We start from the raw sequence: 20,122 nt of genomic DNA, 5'->3' as shown, positions 1-20,122 counted from the left end.
CAAAAGAGGACGACTAGAAAGAGATCCAAAGAGACCATTAATCATCATTCCCTTCAGAGAAGAAAAAGAAGGGGGCCAAAAGAACAGATACTGTAATCCTGTGTATATAGAATAAAACCAATATATTTACAGCGGCACAGCTAGAAATAGCAGAAATAACAGACTAGTCGTAGGGAAAATGTTACAAATGCAATCCTTCATAACCAAAATGATAAATGTGGCGCTCCAGGCGAATTTCTTGATGGACCAATTAGTAATTAGTTATCTACTGGGAACAACAAGCCCTGGACTTAAAGGGGCCAAAGTTTTGCTCTTGTAAGCACTTTCACACACACACACACACACACACACACACACACACACACACACACACACACACACACACACACACACACACTGGTGCACTCGTTTTCCTCACCGAAGCTTTCAGTATGACGAATAACTCCAACGTCCATTTCAATTTGGGTCGATGGCTCGGGCCGAGGTGGTGGTGAGAGGGGAGGTGGAAATGTGGGGTCAACCCAATAACACCCCCGCCCCCCTCACCAATTCTCGCTCCCTCCTTCTACCTACCATCTACCCATCCACGTCCCTTAAATGCCTTCGCTTCCTGCTTCCAAGTTCGGACAGAGCGCTGTGATTGGCCGCTGCTGGCACAGTGGGCTGTTCCTCATGCGCTCTGTTCAGCTCGGGTTACAGTTGAGCTCGGGCTGCCGCACACACCGGAGTGCACAGTGTTACAGACGGTCAGAAAAAAAAAAACAACATACCGGCGTGGAAATGTTGGTGAGCTGATTTAGGAGCCACGTCGAGAAGCAGGGGAGCAGGTCTAATCTTACCTCGGCACTTTTTTGTGTGTGTTTCATGAAGCAATAAACTAGCGGGGAGACCGGACTGTATTTTTACGCACCGGCCACGCAGCATGCCCGAGTTGGACTAGAAGCGACCCTGCCGGAGCGCAACACGCACGCGTAACGCCACTGAGAGCCAGGAGGAATATTTACAATAGAAACTCAATTCCTTTTTTTTGGGGGGGGGGAGGAAGAATAGCAAAAGAAGGGGGGCGGAGGAGTGAAAGATAACACTGGAATGAAGTGGACCTCGGGATTCCTGGCGTGCTGCGGAGTTGTGACTGATGGATGAATGTGGTCATCTGTAGGCTATAAACGGCGACAGGTACACGCACCACCGAGGGCAGCTCTGACAAAGACGCGGCGCGGCGCTCCACCGACAGCCGCATCGCCAGATTTTGGCAAAACTGCGCGATTGGTCAGATCCGCTCCACGCATAGGGATCGCTGAGTTTTGTCCACAGAGTGAAAGAAAAGGTCGTGTTTTTTCTTTCTACTGCCTCAGCCACAGGTCAACCAGGACACTCGGTGGGCTGCTGCTGCTGCTTTCCTCCAAATCCTATCAAGAACCGGGGCTCCTTCGCACGGCAGTTCAGTTAAGGACACGGGGTCTGGAGCAGATCTAAAGAAGTCGGACACAAGGACATGTATCTGATATCGACCTCACATGCTCCCGACTGATCGTAGCTCACCTTCCCACCGGGCGAACCGCAGATAAAGGTTGCCAAGCGCACCGTCCGTAGCTCTAGAGTTCTCGGCTCACCCGTCTTGTGCATTTATCAGAATGGCGGGACTCGGTTGTTGGAAGTATTACCTCTGGATCTTTACAATAATGTGCAGGTCGGCGTTACCCTCGGCTAAGTCGCTGGAGACTATAATCTGGAGCTCGCAGAATCCCAAGTAAGTCTTGCATTTTCATTTGGACGAGGGTGTCAAACTCTATGGGTGTGTGTGAGTGTGTGTGCGCGCTCAATGGAGGGCTAACATTTATGGAAAAGTTGCCATTGTGTACACGTTGGGTTAAATGTTCTGTTAAATGTGGCAATTATCTTAAAAAGAACACAATTTATTTAGTTCTAATTGTCCTCTCTGCGCCGCAGAGTGTGGCGTTGACGTCTTTCCCAGTGGGGAATTTCCCAACACTGAAGAAACACCGTTAAGTACATGCTTATACAATGTACAACGGGCCCAGCTTAAATCACACATTAAGATGGGTAATTATAGCAATTTTATTCGCAATATTGCACCCACCGTTTTATTTTCCAACTAAATCACGGCTATTCTAGGGCTGTGAGAAGTTCATCCACTCATAATTGGTGCAAAGAATAAAGGTGAAAAAGTCAAGTAAACCACGCCAAGTGTGTTCAGCTATAGCGCAGGATATTTTTTCCTCCCAACAGGCGTACGAGGGCCACACTCCGTCCAAAGTGGCCAAGTTTGAATTTAGTTTCTCCCCACAAAAATGCATAACAAGATGGTTCCAGATATCAGGTGAGCAAATGATTGAAAATAATTGTATTTTTCTTAATTACCCTGGCTTGGATCCAGCGCAATTTCTTCCCATGAAATCAAGGACACGTTTTTCAAAAGTCAGCAGCTGAAGCCAGACACTTTCTTTAAAAATCCATATTATTCCCATCCAAACAAGTAAAGTGAGCCCAGACTACTGATAATAGATTACGCTCTGGTAACAATTATCACCCACTTAGACTTGACTCCCACATTTACATCATGTTGGAAAGCATTCATAAAGGGGGGGAAAATAAACTAAAAGAGAAAAAGAGAGAGAGAGAGAAAGATCTGTGTGGTTGGAGCTGACCTTCATTCGAGCTCACAGCACTGGGGGGAAATGGAGAGTAGCTCGACCAGCCTATAACTGTAAGTTACTCATTGAAGTGAATCCATGATTTATCCCCCAAATGTCAAATGTCATAGAGGCTCGTTGTGGAGTCAGTGGGTATGAATATTGCTGCCATGTTCATTGAAGTGTGTGTCTCTGAGTGTGTGTGTGTGGCCCGGTCCTAATGGCAAGACTACGGCCCATCAGCTTTTATTTGGCTGCAGAAGTAGTGGAACAATGAGCGTCATCAGACAAAGATACACACACACACACACACATGCAAAAATCCACACTTTTTAGTTAAGAGTAAAAAAAAAAAAAATAGAGGGAGACATTTATTGATTGATGATGTCACCTGAAGGGAATGTCTTAGAAGGTTACCATGCTGGGATTTTAGGGACTGGAAGATCGTTTCTCCATCTGTTTCTCCACTCTGCTCCTTGTAAAATCCCCACGAACGGCTGAATATTTCATAAAGTTCACAGTGGAACAATAATGCACTCTGCAAAGTGTTCTCTCAAGCTAATTATCCCGCTGCTCTGCCTTTTGGAAAACAATAGACAATTATCTTGCTGTGTGCAGGCTTTACAATAACAAAAAAAGAGAGAGAGACAAACCTGTTTTTGCTCTGAAATGTATCAGTCAGCAGCACTCGCTGATAGGCAATAAAAGAAAAAGAGATGGGGTGGGTGTGCTTGCGCAGGAATCAGCATCAGTCTTCACTGTTTGTTCCTCTAAACTCCATCTCTCGGTATTGGCCTATATTACTCTATAGCGATAACAGTGGAAGAAGCCTATAGAAATGTACAGTACACTATCTGGTGACTTATCGAGATTTACGATGTCTTACTTCCTGTTCCTGCTTTTGGGAGCGCTGCTGCCTCAGCTAATAAATTAATCTGGCCCTCTGCTTGCACAGTGTACTACATACACACAAAAACTATAACAATACCAGTGCCTCCCCACAGGCCATGAGTTATGAGGCAAAGTCTAGGAAACCAGCAGGTTTGGGCCGCTACGGTGTGTGTGTTTGTGCAGGTTTATGTGCATTCCTGCTGCTATGGATTTCCATGTGAGGATGCCATCACTCCCGCCTCCTGTATTATCAATAACTGGGGGTTTGCTTAATTGATTTCCTCCCAGCGTGCTTGAACAGGCAGCATACATCATCACGGTAGCACTGTCTTGTGAGAAAAATAACAAGAGGAAGCATGCTTGAGTTTTAGTTCTCTCTTCTTTTTTTTTGTGCTGCAGGATGCATCATACCTTTTTGATATTTAATTTGAGGCCGGATGAGTGAAGTGGCAAAGTAGGGGTGTCGGTGGGAGGGGAGGGGAGGGGGGGGGGTGATGAAGGAGCAGCCGTGCAGAAAAAGAAGAAGAAGGCTGAGATGTGTCAGCGTCCCCCCGGCCGGTAAAGAACAGTCTAACATTTGATCAGAGCAAATCGGATTAGTTCTCATTTAGCTGAGTGGGATTACGCCACGAAATGTCACTTTGTTATGACTGATCACGTCCCATCGCCTTGGCTGAAGCTAGCGCCGCTATGTACAGGCGTGCTACATACATGGACACACACACACACTGACACTCACACTGTGCTGAGGTACACTGCAGTGATGCCAATTTAATGATGATCTGACAAGGTTGCTGTGAGCGGTTCCTGCACGTCCTCCAGCCCTCCTCGGCTAATATTTACCTCATGACCTGTAACTACCACAGCCTGTTTGCAGCAGCTCAGGAGACAAACAAGGTGGTGAGAGAGGGGTAAGAGAAAGAAAAGGAGAGGAGGAGAGATGGAAAACACAGTTGCACACCTCTAAAAACATGCAGCGAGGAAGCGGCCACAGGCTGGGCAACAGTCTGCTGCACTGCTTTTGAACTCTTTGCATTTTTTGGTGAGGCTTGGAAAGACTTTGCATGAATTATTTTTTATTTTTTGGCCTCTGTGTCAAAGCCCACAAAGGGACGCAAAATAGCAGAAGAAAGGGGGGTAAAAACGAAAAGAGCGTTCGCGTTTGATAAAAAGTAAAGTCTCCTGATTCGAGCCTGTGAGTCTCTACTTTACTCGACTTACTTTGCTGTCCTTTTACCTCAGCTGTCTGGCTCAGAGTTTAACAGTTGACTGGTTTGCTTTATATCACGCTTGCGTGGTTAAATGGTTCAGTGGGCTTGTAATTAAGCTAAACTTTATTACCACTGGGACATTTAGCAAATATGTTTAATTTTTCCCAAAACAAAAAAAGGGAATTTTTGTGGCTTTTTTTTTTTATTGCAAAGCGCTTTGAGATGATGAGGCAGCAATTTTATTGGTTCACTACATTTCCATCACAGCATAATTTAATTTAACTGCTGCTGGTTTTGTTTTCATGTTTAGTGTTTTACAATAAGCTAATTAGGCAGATTTTTTTTCTTTCTTTCTTTCTTTTTTCTTTGCATGAGGTAATGAGAAGAATACAATGTCTTCCTTATCTTGGAAGTGCCTCTTACAAAAGCAATCATTTCAATGGGTTTGTTCTCAGACACTGACTCATCTGCCACTTTCACCTGCTCAGCTATGCCGACTTTCAGGAGGAAGTGAAACAAAACAAACTGAAACGGCACAACTTGAAAACTGCCGAAACCTGTTGAGCGAGAGCCGGATGCAGCCTCAGACGAGAATCAGGATTTGGTTTGGAGTCCAGCGAGCGCTCCCCTCTCCTGCTCCGTGCAGCCGCGGTCACTGTCGGGAGGGTCAGAGGCCTGTTTTTGTTTCTTCCCTGCCTCACACCCCGCCGCTTGCCCCCGTTACCCCTTCGCGATACGTACCTTTTCCCTCTCTCTCTTTGCCTCCCACAGTCTCCCCCTTTCTCCACCCTTTAGACTCTGATCATGTTTCCCTCTGATAGAGATCTCATTACACACAGAGAGGACTTAGAGCCTGAGCCCCACTCAGAGAGAACGAGAGAGGGCCAACCAATAAGAAATACCTCTGGATAGCAACTGGCCCACAGTGCTGTAAAGGGTCCCTGTGTCTCGCTGTAAGGACAGCTGCGTTTGCTTTTATGTGTCTGTGTGTGTGTGTGCGCGCACACGCGTGCTTCTGTGTCGACACGACTGTTGTTTCAGCGGTGTGTGTGGGTAATGGCAGATTCTTCATTTGGTTATCTACACAAGGCACCTGGGCTCGGGAAAGAGGGCTGCAGGGCGTTTAGGTTATTTCAGCGAAGAAGAAGAAGTAGAAGAAGAAGAAGAAAAAGAGGAAAACAATGCAGCTTTTTCATCATGGTTTTGCTCCAGATGGACTCACTTTATCCACTGGTGGTTTTGGCTGCCACATCACTGAAAGCTGATCATTCTGTTTTGCTGTGTTATTGATGCATTCATTTCTTTATATTCAAGCAGTGGTGCACACGAAACCAAAGCTTTTGTTCCCCGAGTTTGGGAAAAGTAGCATTTGCTACTAATTTGTTTGGATTTTTTCTTTCTTTCTTTCTTCCTCCGTCTTTTTGTTCTATGTGTGTGTGTGTGTGTGTGTGTGTGTGTGTGTGTGTGTGTGTGTGTGTGTTTTTCCAACTGGTCGTCGTGACCCACAGTTCCAGTTGGTTTTCTTTCAAGACATATTACAGGGACAGCAGCTGAAAGCAGTGAATCATTTGGCAAGAGTGGACAATGCCTGGAAGGATTAGTCAATTAGCAGAACAAGAACATAAACAGCAGTGACTGGACACAATCAACAGCAACTTTACTGACGTCGAGAATCTAAATCCGCAGGCAACGTGTCATATCACAATATTACCATATGTACTTCTATTTAAATATATATACAGCTACACAAACAGGCAAAAATCCAAATCAAGTGTATTGACTTTTTTTTGTTTATGTGGGGAGTTGCAGCTCAGGATTGTAACCTGACACTAGTAGAAATATTGCACACACATCAACTAACAGAAACGGCACAGAAAAAATCAGCAAAATGCACACATTGCACACATATTGCCTAATTCCTGCCCCCCACCACCAATTAATTAAATTAATTTTTCATACAAGAAAAGCTGGTTAGGATTTAGCATTTTTAACACTTTTTGTTTTGGAGTGTTTGTGTGAAATAAGACATCTAATATACTTATGCTTGGGGGGGGGGGATGACAGATAGGAACTTGTTACCAAAGCCCTGGGGTAAAAACTGTTTTTACATTTGGGGAATTTTCATATAGGTGTGACAGTTGCTAGTGAGTCAGAGTTGTGAGTCACTGATAACAATGACAAATGCAGCAAAGTGCATTATGCAACAAAAAATTCTTCACTGGGATAAACACCACATTCATTTAAATGGGTCATGATAGCTGAGTGGTTAGGGCGTGCACCACATGGGTGCAAATTCAGCCGAGCAGCACCGCAACTGGCTTGCCTCCTTTGCTGGGAGTCGCTCCCCTGCTCTCTGACCCGTATTTCCTGCCTTGTCTTCTTTTGCTTGTACCCAATAAAGGATCCTACCTCCTAAAAGGAAAAAATAGGGTGTATAGATGCTTATTTAAAGAGTAATTGTAAGTTCAGTTGAGTATAAAATAAACTTCCAATCAGTCTGAGTCTTGTTTATTTTTCCTCTTGAGCTCGTGGAAGTGAAGGAGTGCTTAAGAGTGCACGTCCGTGCGCCATTGTTCTTTGTCCAGCCACAGCGGAGCATTAAGGAAGTGTTAGGAGCGTGCCAGTGTGCCCCTGTGAAAGTGTCGAGGGCCGGGTGGTGGATGAGTGTAGAGTGGCTGAACAGTGGCTGCCTTACAGGCTGTTAGCGACCCAGCTTCATTAGACGGAGGCCTGGCTGGCAGCGACCAGGAAGTTCCCATCAGCTCCGGCTCTGCCAAGCAGAGGCACAGACGACGGTGCTGGAAGGCTTCCCTTAAGAGTCCTACTTGTCGCCTCGCCTGTGCTTTTAGCTGATTCGAGAAGAAAAATGGGAAGGGATGCAGAGTTACAGGAAACGAAGAGAGAGGGAGAGAGAGAGAGAAAAAAGTTGAATGGGCAAAGTCTGCCTTTTGTTTTCCAGCTAAGTTCTTTTAAATAAGAGCAGTTGAATATAAGGGGATTAAACAGAAGAGGAAAGGAAGCTAATGTAGAGCGTCGAAATGCAGCCCCGGGCTCAACCGCACATCCTTTGAGTCCAGCATAGAGATCCTAGATTACTTCCATGTGTCAGTGCAAGGAGGAAAGAAGGGGAGAAAAGAAGAAAGGAGGACGGGGAGAGAGAAGTTGAGCAATTGAAAAGCAAGCAGACTCGGGCTGGTGGAGATCAGCGGCAGTATTGGACAGTGGAACGGATCTGTGTGACAGCCATCTCTAAAACCATTACCCCCACGGCTCCGACTCGGGGAACTCGTAACCTCCTCCTCCAGACTGACCTCACAGACTTAACTCTTTCTCATAGAACCCCTCTGTGCTGAGGAGGCAGACCTCATCGGATGCCATTCCCTAACAGTGGGCAGGCAACCTCAACAGCCAGCTGCACCGCACATTCTTTAAGACGTCAGGGGCTGTCACCGGCATACAGGCGACGAGGGATCTGTTTCCCCCTCTGAGTTTGTGGCACACTAAAGACCTTTGTAGGATTGGTTTGCATTTACTGTGCCAGGAGGTGACGGAGCCCAGCGACTAATCGCAAAAATGTGTGGGACAGGGGAGGAAGTGCGTGTTTATTAACAAATAAAATTGGTGAAAACACTGAGGTGGGAATATAAATTGCGATGTAGGGTTATACGGTTTCTCGCCTTTTTTTAAAAAACTCCAAAACAAAAATACAAATGAAAATTGTAGCATTTTTACAAGTTTCAACTTAATTAATCAAACGATAGATTTGGTTGGACAAAAGTTTTTCTGGAACTTTCAACACTAAAAAATGTGTATTATTGACAAAAAATGCTTTTACTCTGCAAGTCGAGTAACAGTTTACGTCCTCAGTTTTTTCTTGCAGAAAATGAAGGCAAGTAATCTTTTGCATGCTCCAAAAAAGAATAATAAAATAAAGTGTATCACATTTAGATGTTTCTTATGGCTGCCGACGAGCTTCTCAATTTACGTTTGACATCTTAATTGGAACCAAAAATGAGCCGTGCTTTGTAAAAGATCATATTTTTACAAGAAGAGCCTGGATGAAGCATGACCACGCCACAACCGGCTCGGAACATATCATTAATGATCATCACGGAGCTCTTTGTTCACTGTTACGAGTACACTAATGGAGTGACAGGGTAATTGAATCGAGTGGTAGGATAATAGAATGATAGAATGATAAAGTAATGGAATAGTGTGGTAGCGGCCTCCTTTTCCCAAGGGATACCCCCCGTAAGTGTGTCAGCGTGGCAGATGGGCGGTCTGTAACAACCCCCTTACCCATGTTAATTATAAAGCATCATAATCCATCTATGGCATACAGAGGCAGGACATGGAGACTATTAGGGCGAGCGTGGAAATGGCACAGTGTATAATCCTTGGGACTTTTCCTCTATTAGGCTCCCCGGGCATCGAGCAGAAAACCCCCCACTCATTTCTCCGGTAATCTAGTTTGAGCAGTGCCTCTCTTGCTCGTCGTCTCTTTCTGCATCTCTGCGTTTGCGTGTCCCAAATTTTCAGCTGTTAACTGGAAGTTTGATTTATCTTTGGGGTTTTTTTTTTCTCTTCCCTACTTCATTTTTTTCCCACCATGCCCACAGGCAAGACAGACAGCCCCCAAAAAGCATTTGAAATAGTGTGTGTATATGTGTGTGTGTATGCCTCCGTTAACCCATTCTGCCAAGTCTTGGCTCAGTCTTTTCTAAGCAAACTCCCAGCAGGGACCTGGTCCCCCTTGTGCTGGTGAGAGGAGTTGGAAGAAAAGGCCTGTGGGACTCCTGCTGCTCCCAGGCCCGGCCCCGGCCCCTCTGCCCGGGAAAAGCCCGGGCCTGGGATTTGGTGTGCGCCGGGGCTCTGTGTGGCAGCTGTGAGTGACGCTTCAATTGCCTCTCCCCGGGACGCCCCAGCGCAACCCTGCATTCCCTTTCACACCTCGGAAACGGGGGGGAAAAAAGACAATTACACACATATTCAGCAACCTCCCTTCCCAGTCTGTCTGCAATCCTGCATCATTGATGTACGGCCTATGAAAACACATTTGCAAAGTTTCTTGTGTTTTGCAAATAAGTCTGCCTTCTAAACAACTTGCAAATTAGCTTAGTTGTCCGGACAGCCCTTCTACAATTTCATTATGCATTTGAAGCTGCTCTTGTTTATTTAATTTTTTCCAACTTGTCGTCTCTCGTAAACACCATAGCTCTGCTATTTCCTCTGAATTTCCCTTGATATTTAGAAAACATAAGTAATGGAAAAAGATTGGAGCCTTAAAGTGGAGTTAATGCTATCATGTATGGGTTGTCAGTAAATTGAGTTTGTCTCTGGGCTATTGGAGCAGGGACTGGTGAGCCAGCGGGATTTAAGTCTCTTAATTGAATTATTTTGATTGCTGACTTGATTGATGGAGTCAAATGTGTAGCGTTTCCATGACTTTTTTTGTCTGACTAATTCTTCTTCCAACAGAGCCATACCAGACAGATACAATAGGAACCTGTAATCAATCACAACTGCAGCCCCGAGCATTTTGTCTGGAGAGAAATGTGCCTGCCATCAGGTCCGAGTTCCACAAGCCATCCAGACAACGTAAAACCAACAATGACATCAGATAGTAAAGCACTCTAAAGTCTAATCTTCCCATAATGCCATGCTAAACCCCACAGAGACCCACGGCGGGGAGAAAGGCTTTTTTTTTTTAATGCCTCAGTGCTGCTCCTCCTCCTCCCATGGCCTCTAGCTCTGTGTGCATGTGTGTGTGCATGTGTGTGTGTGTGCCCATGCATGTTGGGAAGCGAAAAAGAATTCAGGAGTGAATGGAGATGTCACTGTCAGACTCTGGCCTCCACATGAATCTGCTCCAGAATGACCATATTGGCAGCTTATCCGTATCTGTGTGTGTGCGTGTGTGTGTGTGTGTGTGTGTGAGCCCGTCGGGGGTCCGTCATTTCCCCTCCATGCCGAGTTCTTACGGCCCTGATTGGAGCCCGGCAGGACGCAGGTCTATATTTCATCCCATTCATATGAGGGAGGCCGTTTCATCTCGCACACACATGTTTCCCATTACACGTGTGTTTATTCTCCCCCATGATGTGCTCAGCCGTGGAAGTCCCTCATCATCTCTCCGATATTGGAAATCGGAGTTAGGGTCTGCTAAAGCAAACACAATATTCCAAAACCTCTCAGCTTCCCTTTATGAACTGTTCGGAGAACACGACCGTCGGCGTTGCGTCGGCTCCATTTAACGAGTTACTCTGGCGGTTTTGCCCCTCGAGGCTCCGTAGCACGAGATTTCACACTGCGATTTTAACCGGCTAATCTTAATGTGTGGCGCTCCATCCGCTGTTCTGCTGTCTCATCTTCCATTTTCCCCTTCGCCCTGAAAAGTTTGACTACTTTTAGCTATTCCTCTCATCTGTCTCAAGTCCCCAGCTGTGAAACATGACAGCCCAAACATCCATCACATCACTCCTCTCTTCTCCTCTGCTGTCTCGGAGATGAAAGCTTTTTCTCTTTCAGACAAACCTCTGCGAGTCCTTTTCTTCGCGCCGAGCTCAGGCCCTGTGTTGCTGCTTTTAGGAGCTCTGTTTGCTGCGTTTTCTGATTTATTTATACACTCCTGATTGTAGCGCCTCATGCATGTCAAGAATCTCAAAGTCTGAACCTTGCCATGTGCATTATGCGGGCTGAGTCAAATTCTTATTTGAAATATACATGAATGCATGAATATATTTATCGCCGAGAAGCCCCCGTGCATCCGGGAGAGTCTCATTTCCTGTAGTGGCCCTGCTTTGGAATGGAGTGGCGTGATCTTTGAAGGCGCCCCACATGCGGCCACCGAATAAGAGCGCCTGGTGCACCTCTCGCACAATGGACGGGGGTAGAGGGAAGGGAAATGATTTGGCTTCTCTTTTGGTGGGGCCGGAGCAGTCGCTTCAAAGCGGTGTGCCTGGCTGAGGCTTTAACCGGCCATCTCTCTGCATTAGATGTGCGTCCTGTGACGAGCCTTTGAAGGGTGGGAGCAGCTCTGGCTGGGAGATTGCGATTGCATTGCACAGGTGTTGGAGGGGGTTCGGCCTCTCAAAAAGAGACTTGCAAGTCAGTGGCTTCAATGGGATTGCGCTGCTCCACTCAGCCTTGCTTTAGTAGGCTGGAGTAAAATGTGTCGAGCCCAAGGGCCTGCAATGTGACGAGGCAACAGCTGCCGTGTCACGTTTGGATGTACACACACGCACATACAGGGGAAGGTAGTATGGATGTGCGTGCGTGCCAACTCAGGAGTCAGCTGTGGTTGGCTCGCCCAGATTAAGGTTTGAGTGTGCGTTACAGATGGCAGTAATAATGATCAGATAGCCCTTGTAATGGAGACGGCCCAGTTTGTAATGGCTTCCTAAAACAACACATGGAGCATCTTTACGAGGCCACAATCCGACCGGTTATCACAGAGCAAACTGCGCGAATGAGAACAGCGTCATGTCAAACAAGCTATTTATTAGCAGACGCATCACACACACAAGCATACATTTCATTTTAATACCGACAGCCTGCATCTTTGCCCGCGCGCTCCGCTTGTTAAAGGCGAGTGTTATCAGAGGAGACACAGACTCCCGCTGCACCAGTTAGGCCGTCCTCCCCTTTTTACATTCGCTGTTAATGAGCCTAATGATGTGTGTCTCCGCGATTGCATCAGTCAATATGCCGTTCAATACGGGTTTTAGAAAACCCACTGACAACTTAAGCATGTCCGCCTGGATAAGATCTCCCATCCAAGGCAAAGAAGAAAGAGGAACCAATTTGTCTTGGATTTGATGGGACATGTGTAGCTGTCTTTTACAATCATGAGCCCGAGATTGTAAGCGAGAGAATAGGCTTGTCACTCAAATTCTCCGATAAGAAGCTTCTTTTAAGAAATGGAAGGCAGCTGTGTATTAAAAGCACCGCGTCCTAGTTATTACAGTTCATCGTTGCTCTCTTCTACAGAGATCTGTTGTGCGCTGGAGATAGCTCTCAGTCTTTCTGTTGTGCTTCCTGTTTGATTTCAGTGCAGGTTTAGTTTCACTGTTTCAGAAGGTTTTGGGTTTTTTTACATTTTATTTCTGTTTATGTCAGGAGGTGTTTAGTATATAAGAGACCAGGGACATTTAGTTTTATGCTTTGTCGGAGAGTTGCCTCAAGGAGTTTTAACAATCTCAGCGTAGTGATTACAGATGTTTCTTTTTCTGCTCTGCTGCACTTATTTTTAGCCGGGCTTAGTTAGTGTAGCTTTCCACTCATGCACCTGAAATACATTCCCTTGTTTCTTTATATTTAGTTTACTTTGCTAATGTTGCTTTCTTCCTTCCTGCAAACACAAAAAAAGAAAAAAAAAATCCAGCGAGAGTCCTTTCTGACACTGATAAAAGCAGTTTCTTTTAGAAACCACACAGCATTTGATTGATCTGTCCCGTGGTCTTGATCCCTGGGCTTGGCTGATTAAACCTATCCATCAGCTTCTCTTATCAGTGGCCTAACAGATCGACTGCAGGACACTGAACTAAAACCCCGTGTATTGTTGTTACACAGAAAAAGTCAAAGGCTAAGAACAGGGAGGGAAGGGCTTTGCCTGAACCCCCCTCCCTCCCTTCTTCTTTTTCAAGGCACTGAGAACAAAGCATAAAAAAATTCCCCACTATGTTATTTTAAAGAACATGTATCCTGTAAAAAGCGGGTTTTAAGATGTAGGCATTCGTCATGCTATTGTCATTAGCATGCTGCCCATATTGAATTAACCTCTAAACGAGGCCTGAACAGTAGCGTCGCTGATTGTGATGAGTGTTTTCCTCCTGGAGGGAAAATCATAAAGTAATGCTTCCTGTCCGCAGTGTCAGCTTCCCACTAGAGATGTGACCCTGCACCCGGTCACAATTCACACAGACATCAGCCAGATAATGACATCGCTTTCACTGACAGGCTGTCGCTCACATGCCCCTGCAAGAATCCTCACAAACCAACACACACTTAAATGAACCTATGCAGGCATGCACTTGTGCATGCTTGGAAAAAACAAACAAACATAAAAAACAAAAACGAGGTCATACGAGCATGGTCCCGGTTATGAATCATCGGAATGATTTGCAAGTCTAATAACCAGTTTCATAAGACCTGCCTGTTATTTTCTGAAATAAATTTCAGTTTCTCATCTTCCGCCTGCGTGTTAAAGCAAATACATCAAGGCTACTAAAACGCTGGATGATTGCATGTCACTTTGCTTTCATTTATCTGCAAAGCATCTATTACCGTCATGTTGTCAAGTCGGTGCAAACGGCACGGGGGAGAAAAGCCAACAGATGGGCTTTTTAGAATTCACAGATGTAGGATTTTTGGGACAGTTTGTTGAGGATAAACCCCTCGTTCCCCCCTCGCTCTTATCTTATCGTAAACGTCCTAAATTACGTTAACTTCTTAACACCAGGAAACACAGTATTTCACCGTGTCAACATATAGGCTCAGGTTTCACTCGATAATGATCGCATCGGAGCTCGCATGCTGCTTTTTCTGCACTCTGCAGAGCATTTGAAAAACAGATAGTGCTGTCAAAGTTAACAACTCGCTGCCTTATCCAGAAACAATCAGCCTAAGTTTACATAGTCGGAATTTCGCGTTGAAAGAAGATAGTTTATTTAGCAAACCTGTTGCGGCATGCACTTGCGGAAACAGGTGTAGACCTGCTAGCTTGTCCGCTTGCTGCTCCTCATTTTTTTAAAGAGGAGGTGGGTGTGAGCACGTTTCCTTGCGTGGCACATTCATTAACCCGGTATCTGGCTAATCTCTTTGCTAATTCGTTTGGTTCTCCAAGTGCTCCTGTGTATTAATATCCTCTCTGTGCTGCCGCTCATGGGATGTAGTAGGAGCGTAGCCATGGCGATGATTGTGTCATTATTTTGCAGTCAGATGAGTGATATCTCAGAGGGCTCTAGCCGAGTTGTCCTGGCCAGTTGAGAGGAGCTGATTAGAATTGCAAATGGCCGCCAAGTGTTGTGTTTATTGTGTGTCTCAATATTGGAGACAATCAGGCGAATCAAAGCCCTCAGCTGGAGAGATGGGACTGAGGCACGGTGGGCCTCTCTGGTTGGCACCACGTCCTCAGATTTGCTCCCTCCTCCCCGCCTCCCCTCTTTTTTTTTTTCCCCCCCTTCTCTCTGGTGCCCTCTCTCTCGGTTGACTCTGTCGTGTCTGTGTGTGTGTATATGTCCTGAAGTACATGGTCACAGCTGGAGAAAGGGAAGGAGAACGACACTAAATCCAGCACACTCAATCATCTGTAGTGTGGCGGTCCCTCTCACGCAGCTGAGAAATATTAAACACGCTCTATGATAATGAAAGCGCCCGCGACAGGCATAAATATCAGAGGCAAAGTGCGGAAGGATTAAAACGTCGTGTACGTTTGCTCATAATGCAAATTTGTCATTGATTTCATGGCTTCCTGAATCGTCAGAAACAGAATTATCAGCTATTCATCAGTGGGAATTCTCTCTCTCTTATTATTATTATTTTTTCTTTTTCCGATGCCTGCCTCTGATGAGGAATGGCTGCACATATTAAGGGGTCGGGTAGAATACTCAAATACCTGCATGCAGTACTCTTGTCAAGCCCTGCAAATGGAGCCTGTTGGCAGAGCGCCCTAGTTACGGCTGGGTGACAGAGTGCGGTCCAAAGTGCCCTAAACACACATTTTCTCCGCAAATCACTTGTGAATTGTTCTTCCTCAACGATAGGCCATTACCCCGATATTGACTCACTGTTTGTACAAGATTCGGAGAAATCCATCTGAAAGCCATCCAGTGCTGTTGGGTGAGACGGGAAGCGGTGGTTTTTAGCTCTCTGTGTAATTCACTCTGTCAGCTGCATACAGAGAGGCCTATCTTCTCTTGTTTCGCTACTGTTGGCTTTTAAAGAATGTGTAAGTATATATGCACATGTGAGAATGTGTGTGTTCACAACCCTGTTCAAACAACCGGATGATTCCTCGGGTCATACGTGCTTCTCATATAACGCCAGTCGCAACAGGCATGTGCAAAGCCCAGGTACGGGCATGCACAGTGAGCAGGTATTGCTATGGGGAAATGACTGTTAAATTTAAGTTTTATTGCACCACACACATACTTTTTTAGTGATCGCTGCTGGAGGCAAAATGGAAAACAAGGTTTTCAGGAATGTGTCCGCACTCTAAGATAAACCCCGAGACGTTCACTGGGAGACTTTTATCGTGACTCGCGAACAAAGAGCGAAGACCGGCAGCCTTCATAAGACTCGCATGTCCAATTTGATATGATCAAGAGTCACCGGCCTTGAAAGGCAACAGCCAGTGCCTGTGAGAGGCAGCAGCTCATGGCCTGTTTAGACAGAGATGTGTGTCATTGAGCTTGACACGCGGTTGATGAGAGATCCTTAGAATTGTGTGTGCGTGTTTGTGGAAGGAGAAAAGAGAGACCGGGTGAGTGTGTGTCAGATCGCCGACGTGGTTGTTTGTGAGTGTGTGAAACTAAGGAGGGAGTTCATGAGGTGACATCTCGTCAGCTGTTTGACTTTCCCAGTTTCCCAGGGAAGCAGTTTCAAGAACAATGCAGAAGAAAAACCACCAACCACCGACAATTGAAATGCCACAAAGAAAAAGAAGAAGAAGAAGAAAAAAAACCCCGGTGCTGTTTGTTGGTGACTGAATTATTGCCGTTCTTCGAGATTGGAGACGGAGGGGGAAATGTGTGAGTGACTGCACAGTGCTTGTAGCAGACACATATCACCTACCGGACTCCTCTACCCATCCATCTCCCAGCACTCCTCACAATAGCAGGAATACATTAAAAAAAGAGTAAGTCAGGATGGAAGGGGACACAAGATAAATATTGTGTTAGTATTTTCCCTCCCTCTCCCGTGCAATTGTCTTTCACACTGACAGATGAACAATGGAAGTATTTTGAACTTTGCTGCGTGCTATCTTTTACTTCTAGGTTCAGAGCTGCGCTGTCAAAGCCAGACGTGTTCTGGCAGAGATTGATTGATTCGCTTTCTGTGCACCATGTCTTCCCTTTGTTCTTCCAGGAAGGCTTTGGTGTCTTTCCAGTATTCCAGATTTTCTGTAGCTGTGTCATATTAACACCTGTTAACAACATACAGGCTTATAAAATATAGATGTAGCTCCCCTTTGATCGTAAAGAGCTGCTGTAAAGTTCAACCTGCATGCGGTTCATTTCTGTATTCTATAGAGGCAAACTCAAATCTTTCTATAAGACCCCAACTCTGGAAGTCTTAATATGTTATTACATTAGGGCAGATTAATTTAAGAACTATTTGACCTTTTGGAATATATAATTATTTTTTACATTAATTAAGCAAGCATCAAAGTGAACATCAGGCTTGTTTCCCATATGGGAAAGAAATAGGAAAAAGTTATAAAAGACTTGCATCAGATTTGGCTTGCTTCATATAGTGAATCATATAAGGCCACTTTCTCATTACTTTTGTATACTATTTTAGGAAGTATCCAAAACATACAAGTTTCATTTATATAATTTTTCTAAGGATCTTATATCTGTTCTCACTCTTTTATGCTTTTCATACAAGTTTCACACAAGACAGATACAAACTTTATAAGATTTATATATATCTTTTCCATATGGGTTAAGTTAGCATAAGACTGGAAATTGAGAAAAATGGTTTGTCCGGCTTTGTCCTATGTGAAAAAATTAATTAAAATATACCTGTAATTCTTACAAATGATCAGGTCTCATTTTTATATAGAACACTAAATACAGTTTTAAAATGATATCATGTCTTTTCACATTCACAACTTGATGCTATGTTAAGCTAACCTTTTGGGAAGCAAATAAACAAAATTTTGAAAAAGTCAAGTAATCCTTCAGAAGAAAGAGCACAAGTCTTAATATATTATCACATTATGGCAGATTCATTTAGGAACTGTTTGACCTTTTGGAATATATAATCACCTGCTCTTTCTTGCTAAGAATTATGATAAAGACTATGCTATTTATGAAGCTAGCAAGCAAGCATAAGCAAATTATCACAATATATCTCATTTTATATGACACAAACTGAAGTGAAAATGTCATGTTATTTTTTGGTATTCAAAAGCTTTATGCTAGGTTGAGCTAACCATTTTTAGAAGCAAGCGTTAAAGTGTTTAAAGAAAAAGAATAGAAATCAAGAGAATTAGCTATTCTGCCCTATGTCACAAATTAACTTAAATGGACCTTTAGGTCTTAAAAACTATCATATTCCATTTTTATATGACACAAACTGGAGAGTAAAACCAAAATGTTTTCTTATTGTACTAATAACTTTATGCTAGGTTAAGCTAGCCTTTTGGAAAACAAGCAAGTATCAATGTAGCTTACTTTAAACAGAGAAATTACTTACTTTTGTCACATAGGACAGAGCAGGGTAACCTAAATGCACCTTAAGGTCTTAGAAATGATCATATCTCATGTTTATAAACTGAAGTATTAAAGTGACATGTTCTCTTATGACGTTTAGAACTTTATGCTAGGTTAAGCTAGCCTTTTGGGAAGCAAATAAACAAAATTCTCAAAATGTCAAGCTATCCCTCAGAGGAAAAACCACATTAGTAATGGGTGTCCAGTGTGTTTTGGTGATTTGATTTGATTCCCAGATGTGTGGGTGCCAGAATATTTCTAAACCGGGCAGCTGCACTTCATCACGGTGTTTCTAAGAGCCACTTTTATTAGAAGCACAAGTTTGGAAAATTAGCAACAAACCATATCCAGACCCTCATCCTCAATAAGCTTTTTTACTTGCTTCATTATTCAGTCTAAAACTGAGATCCTTCAAGTAATTTTAACCATGCTGAGATAGGAGGGCAATTGTTAGCAATTGAATTTAACCATGACTGGCTGTATCTGAGCTGAACAGAAATTAAATAACTTTTTAACGTTTTAGTGTGTGTGTGTGTGTGTGTGTGTGTGTGTGTGTGTGCGTGTGTGTGTTGGATGTGTTTATTAGTGCATGTGACTGAGCAGCAATTTTTTTTTTTAATGAAAATGTTTTCTAAGGGCTTATTGATGGGGTTAGAGATACCAAGCACAAAAAGGCCTCTGGTAGCATGCTTGCAAGCTGTGTGGGTTTGATAATGGTTATGTTTTTTTTTCTTTCCCCTGGTTTCTTCCTGTGCTCCCTTAAGTGGGAGTGAAACCCAGTCGTGGTGAGGGTGAGGGATGCTATTGTTCGTCTGGGAGGTTCTCCTGATTTCTCCCCCTTTTCGGTCTGCTCGGCACTGATTGTAGCCTCGCATCCCGGTCCAGCTCTCGACTCTCTGCCCTGCGGCAGCTCGTCCTCGGGGATCCTTCTCTCTGTGATCGTCCAGCAGCCCACACCTCATTTACACGCACATTCATCGCAAACTTTGGCTCAATCGGGGCGTCTGGCACACAGGCCTGCTCACCGTCACCCACTCAGGCCTGCACGGACACATGTATAATCTGCACACAGCCACACAAGCACATATACAGTGAGTTTGGGCCAGGCGGGTTTGGCTGTGACTGTAGACTGGGCCTGTGGAGAGATCTTTACGGAGCATGCAGAGCCCATCTGTGGCTGCTCCTCAGTGATGGGAGGCAGCTGGCTGTGTGTGTGTGTGTGTGTGTGTGTGTGTGTGTGTGTGTCTGTGTGTGTTGTGTTGTGGCCAGGAAAGGGGCTAGGGGAGAGGAAAGAGCCTTGTGTGTGTTTGGGTCACAGAGCAACCTCAGAATGAGGGCTAAACTCAGGCTGAAACTGACCCAATGTCTCTCAAGCCGAGCCAAATCTCTTCTCTTCTCTTCTCTTCTCTTCTCTTCTCTTCTCTTCTCTTCTCTTCTCTTCTCTTCTCTTCAGCCCTCCAGCTGGAAGAGCTCAATCCCCGAGCTGAAGAATGAATAAGTGGAGGCCCAGAGAGCAACAGTCTGGGCCTTCTCTTGCTGTCAGCGATACCGTGGATGCCGTTCAATCACGCCGCATACACCCATGCTCGCTTAACTCCCCTGCTCTTAGGGAGGGATGGGCTCAGCTCCGACAGAAACCACAGAGGCCATAAGAAGAAACAGATTATGCTCTTTCTCCTCCCTAATGACTTCTGACACTCCTCTCGCTCAACAGTGCTCTTCAGCTTGTTCGTCTGGAAACAACGTCCACTTCTGTCCTACTTGTGGCAAGGCCATCTGGGCATCATCTTGTTAGCTCATTACAGCCGCTGATGGTGTTATGCTAGCCCTTCATGTGACAGTGATAGAGGGCAAGCATACGGGGCTCGTTTTTGAACACGAGGGGTGTGTGCGCTTGCGTTGGAGCTCATCCGTTTGCCACTGTTAT

At 44.9% G+C, this 20,122-nt stretch overlaps 1 protein-coding gene across 1 annotated transcript in view; it reads left to right on the top strand.

Annotated features, from left to right (window-relative positions):
* Nucleotides 1-1,044: 1,044 nt before the first annotated feature.
* efnb1 (ephrin-B1) overlaps nucleotides 1,045-20,122 on the top strand; it is a 57,106-nt gene continuing 38,028 nt past the window's right edge. The window contains exon 1 of the mRNA XM_085289319.1: nucleotides 1,045-1,750. Within this exon, the coding sequence (XP_085145445.1) occupies nucleotides 1,635-1,750 (116 nt within the window). The 5' untranslated portion in view covers nucleotides 1,045-1,634. The remainder of the gene's footprint in view (nucleotides 1,751-20,122) is intronic.

This window comes from Mchenga conophoros, linkage group LG2, assembly GCF_057382185.1.
Source record: "Mchenga conophoros isolate Kocher_MC1m ecotype Shallow Benthic linkage group LG2, M_conophoros_male_GT1.1, whole genome shotgun sequence".
Classification (NCBI taxonomy): Eukaryota; Metazoa; Chordata; class Actinopteri; order Cichliformes; family Cichlidae; genus Mchenga; species Mchenga conophoros.
The sequence above is the reverse complement of the archived record's forward strand: the minus strand, read 5'-3'. Positions and strand labels throughout refer to the sequence as shown.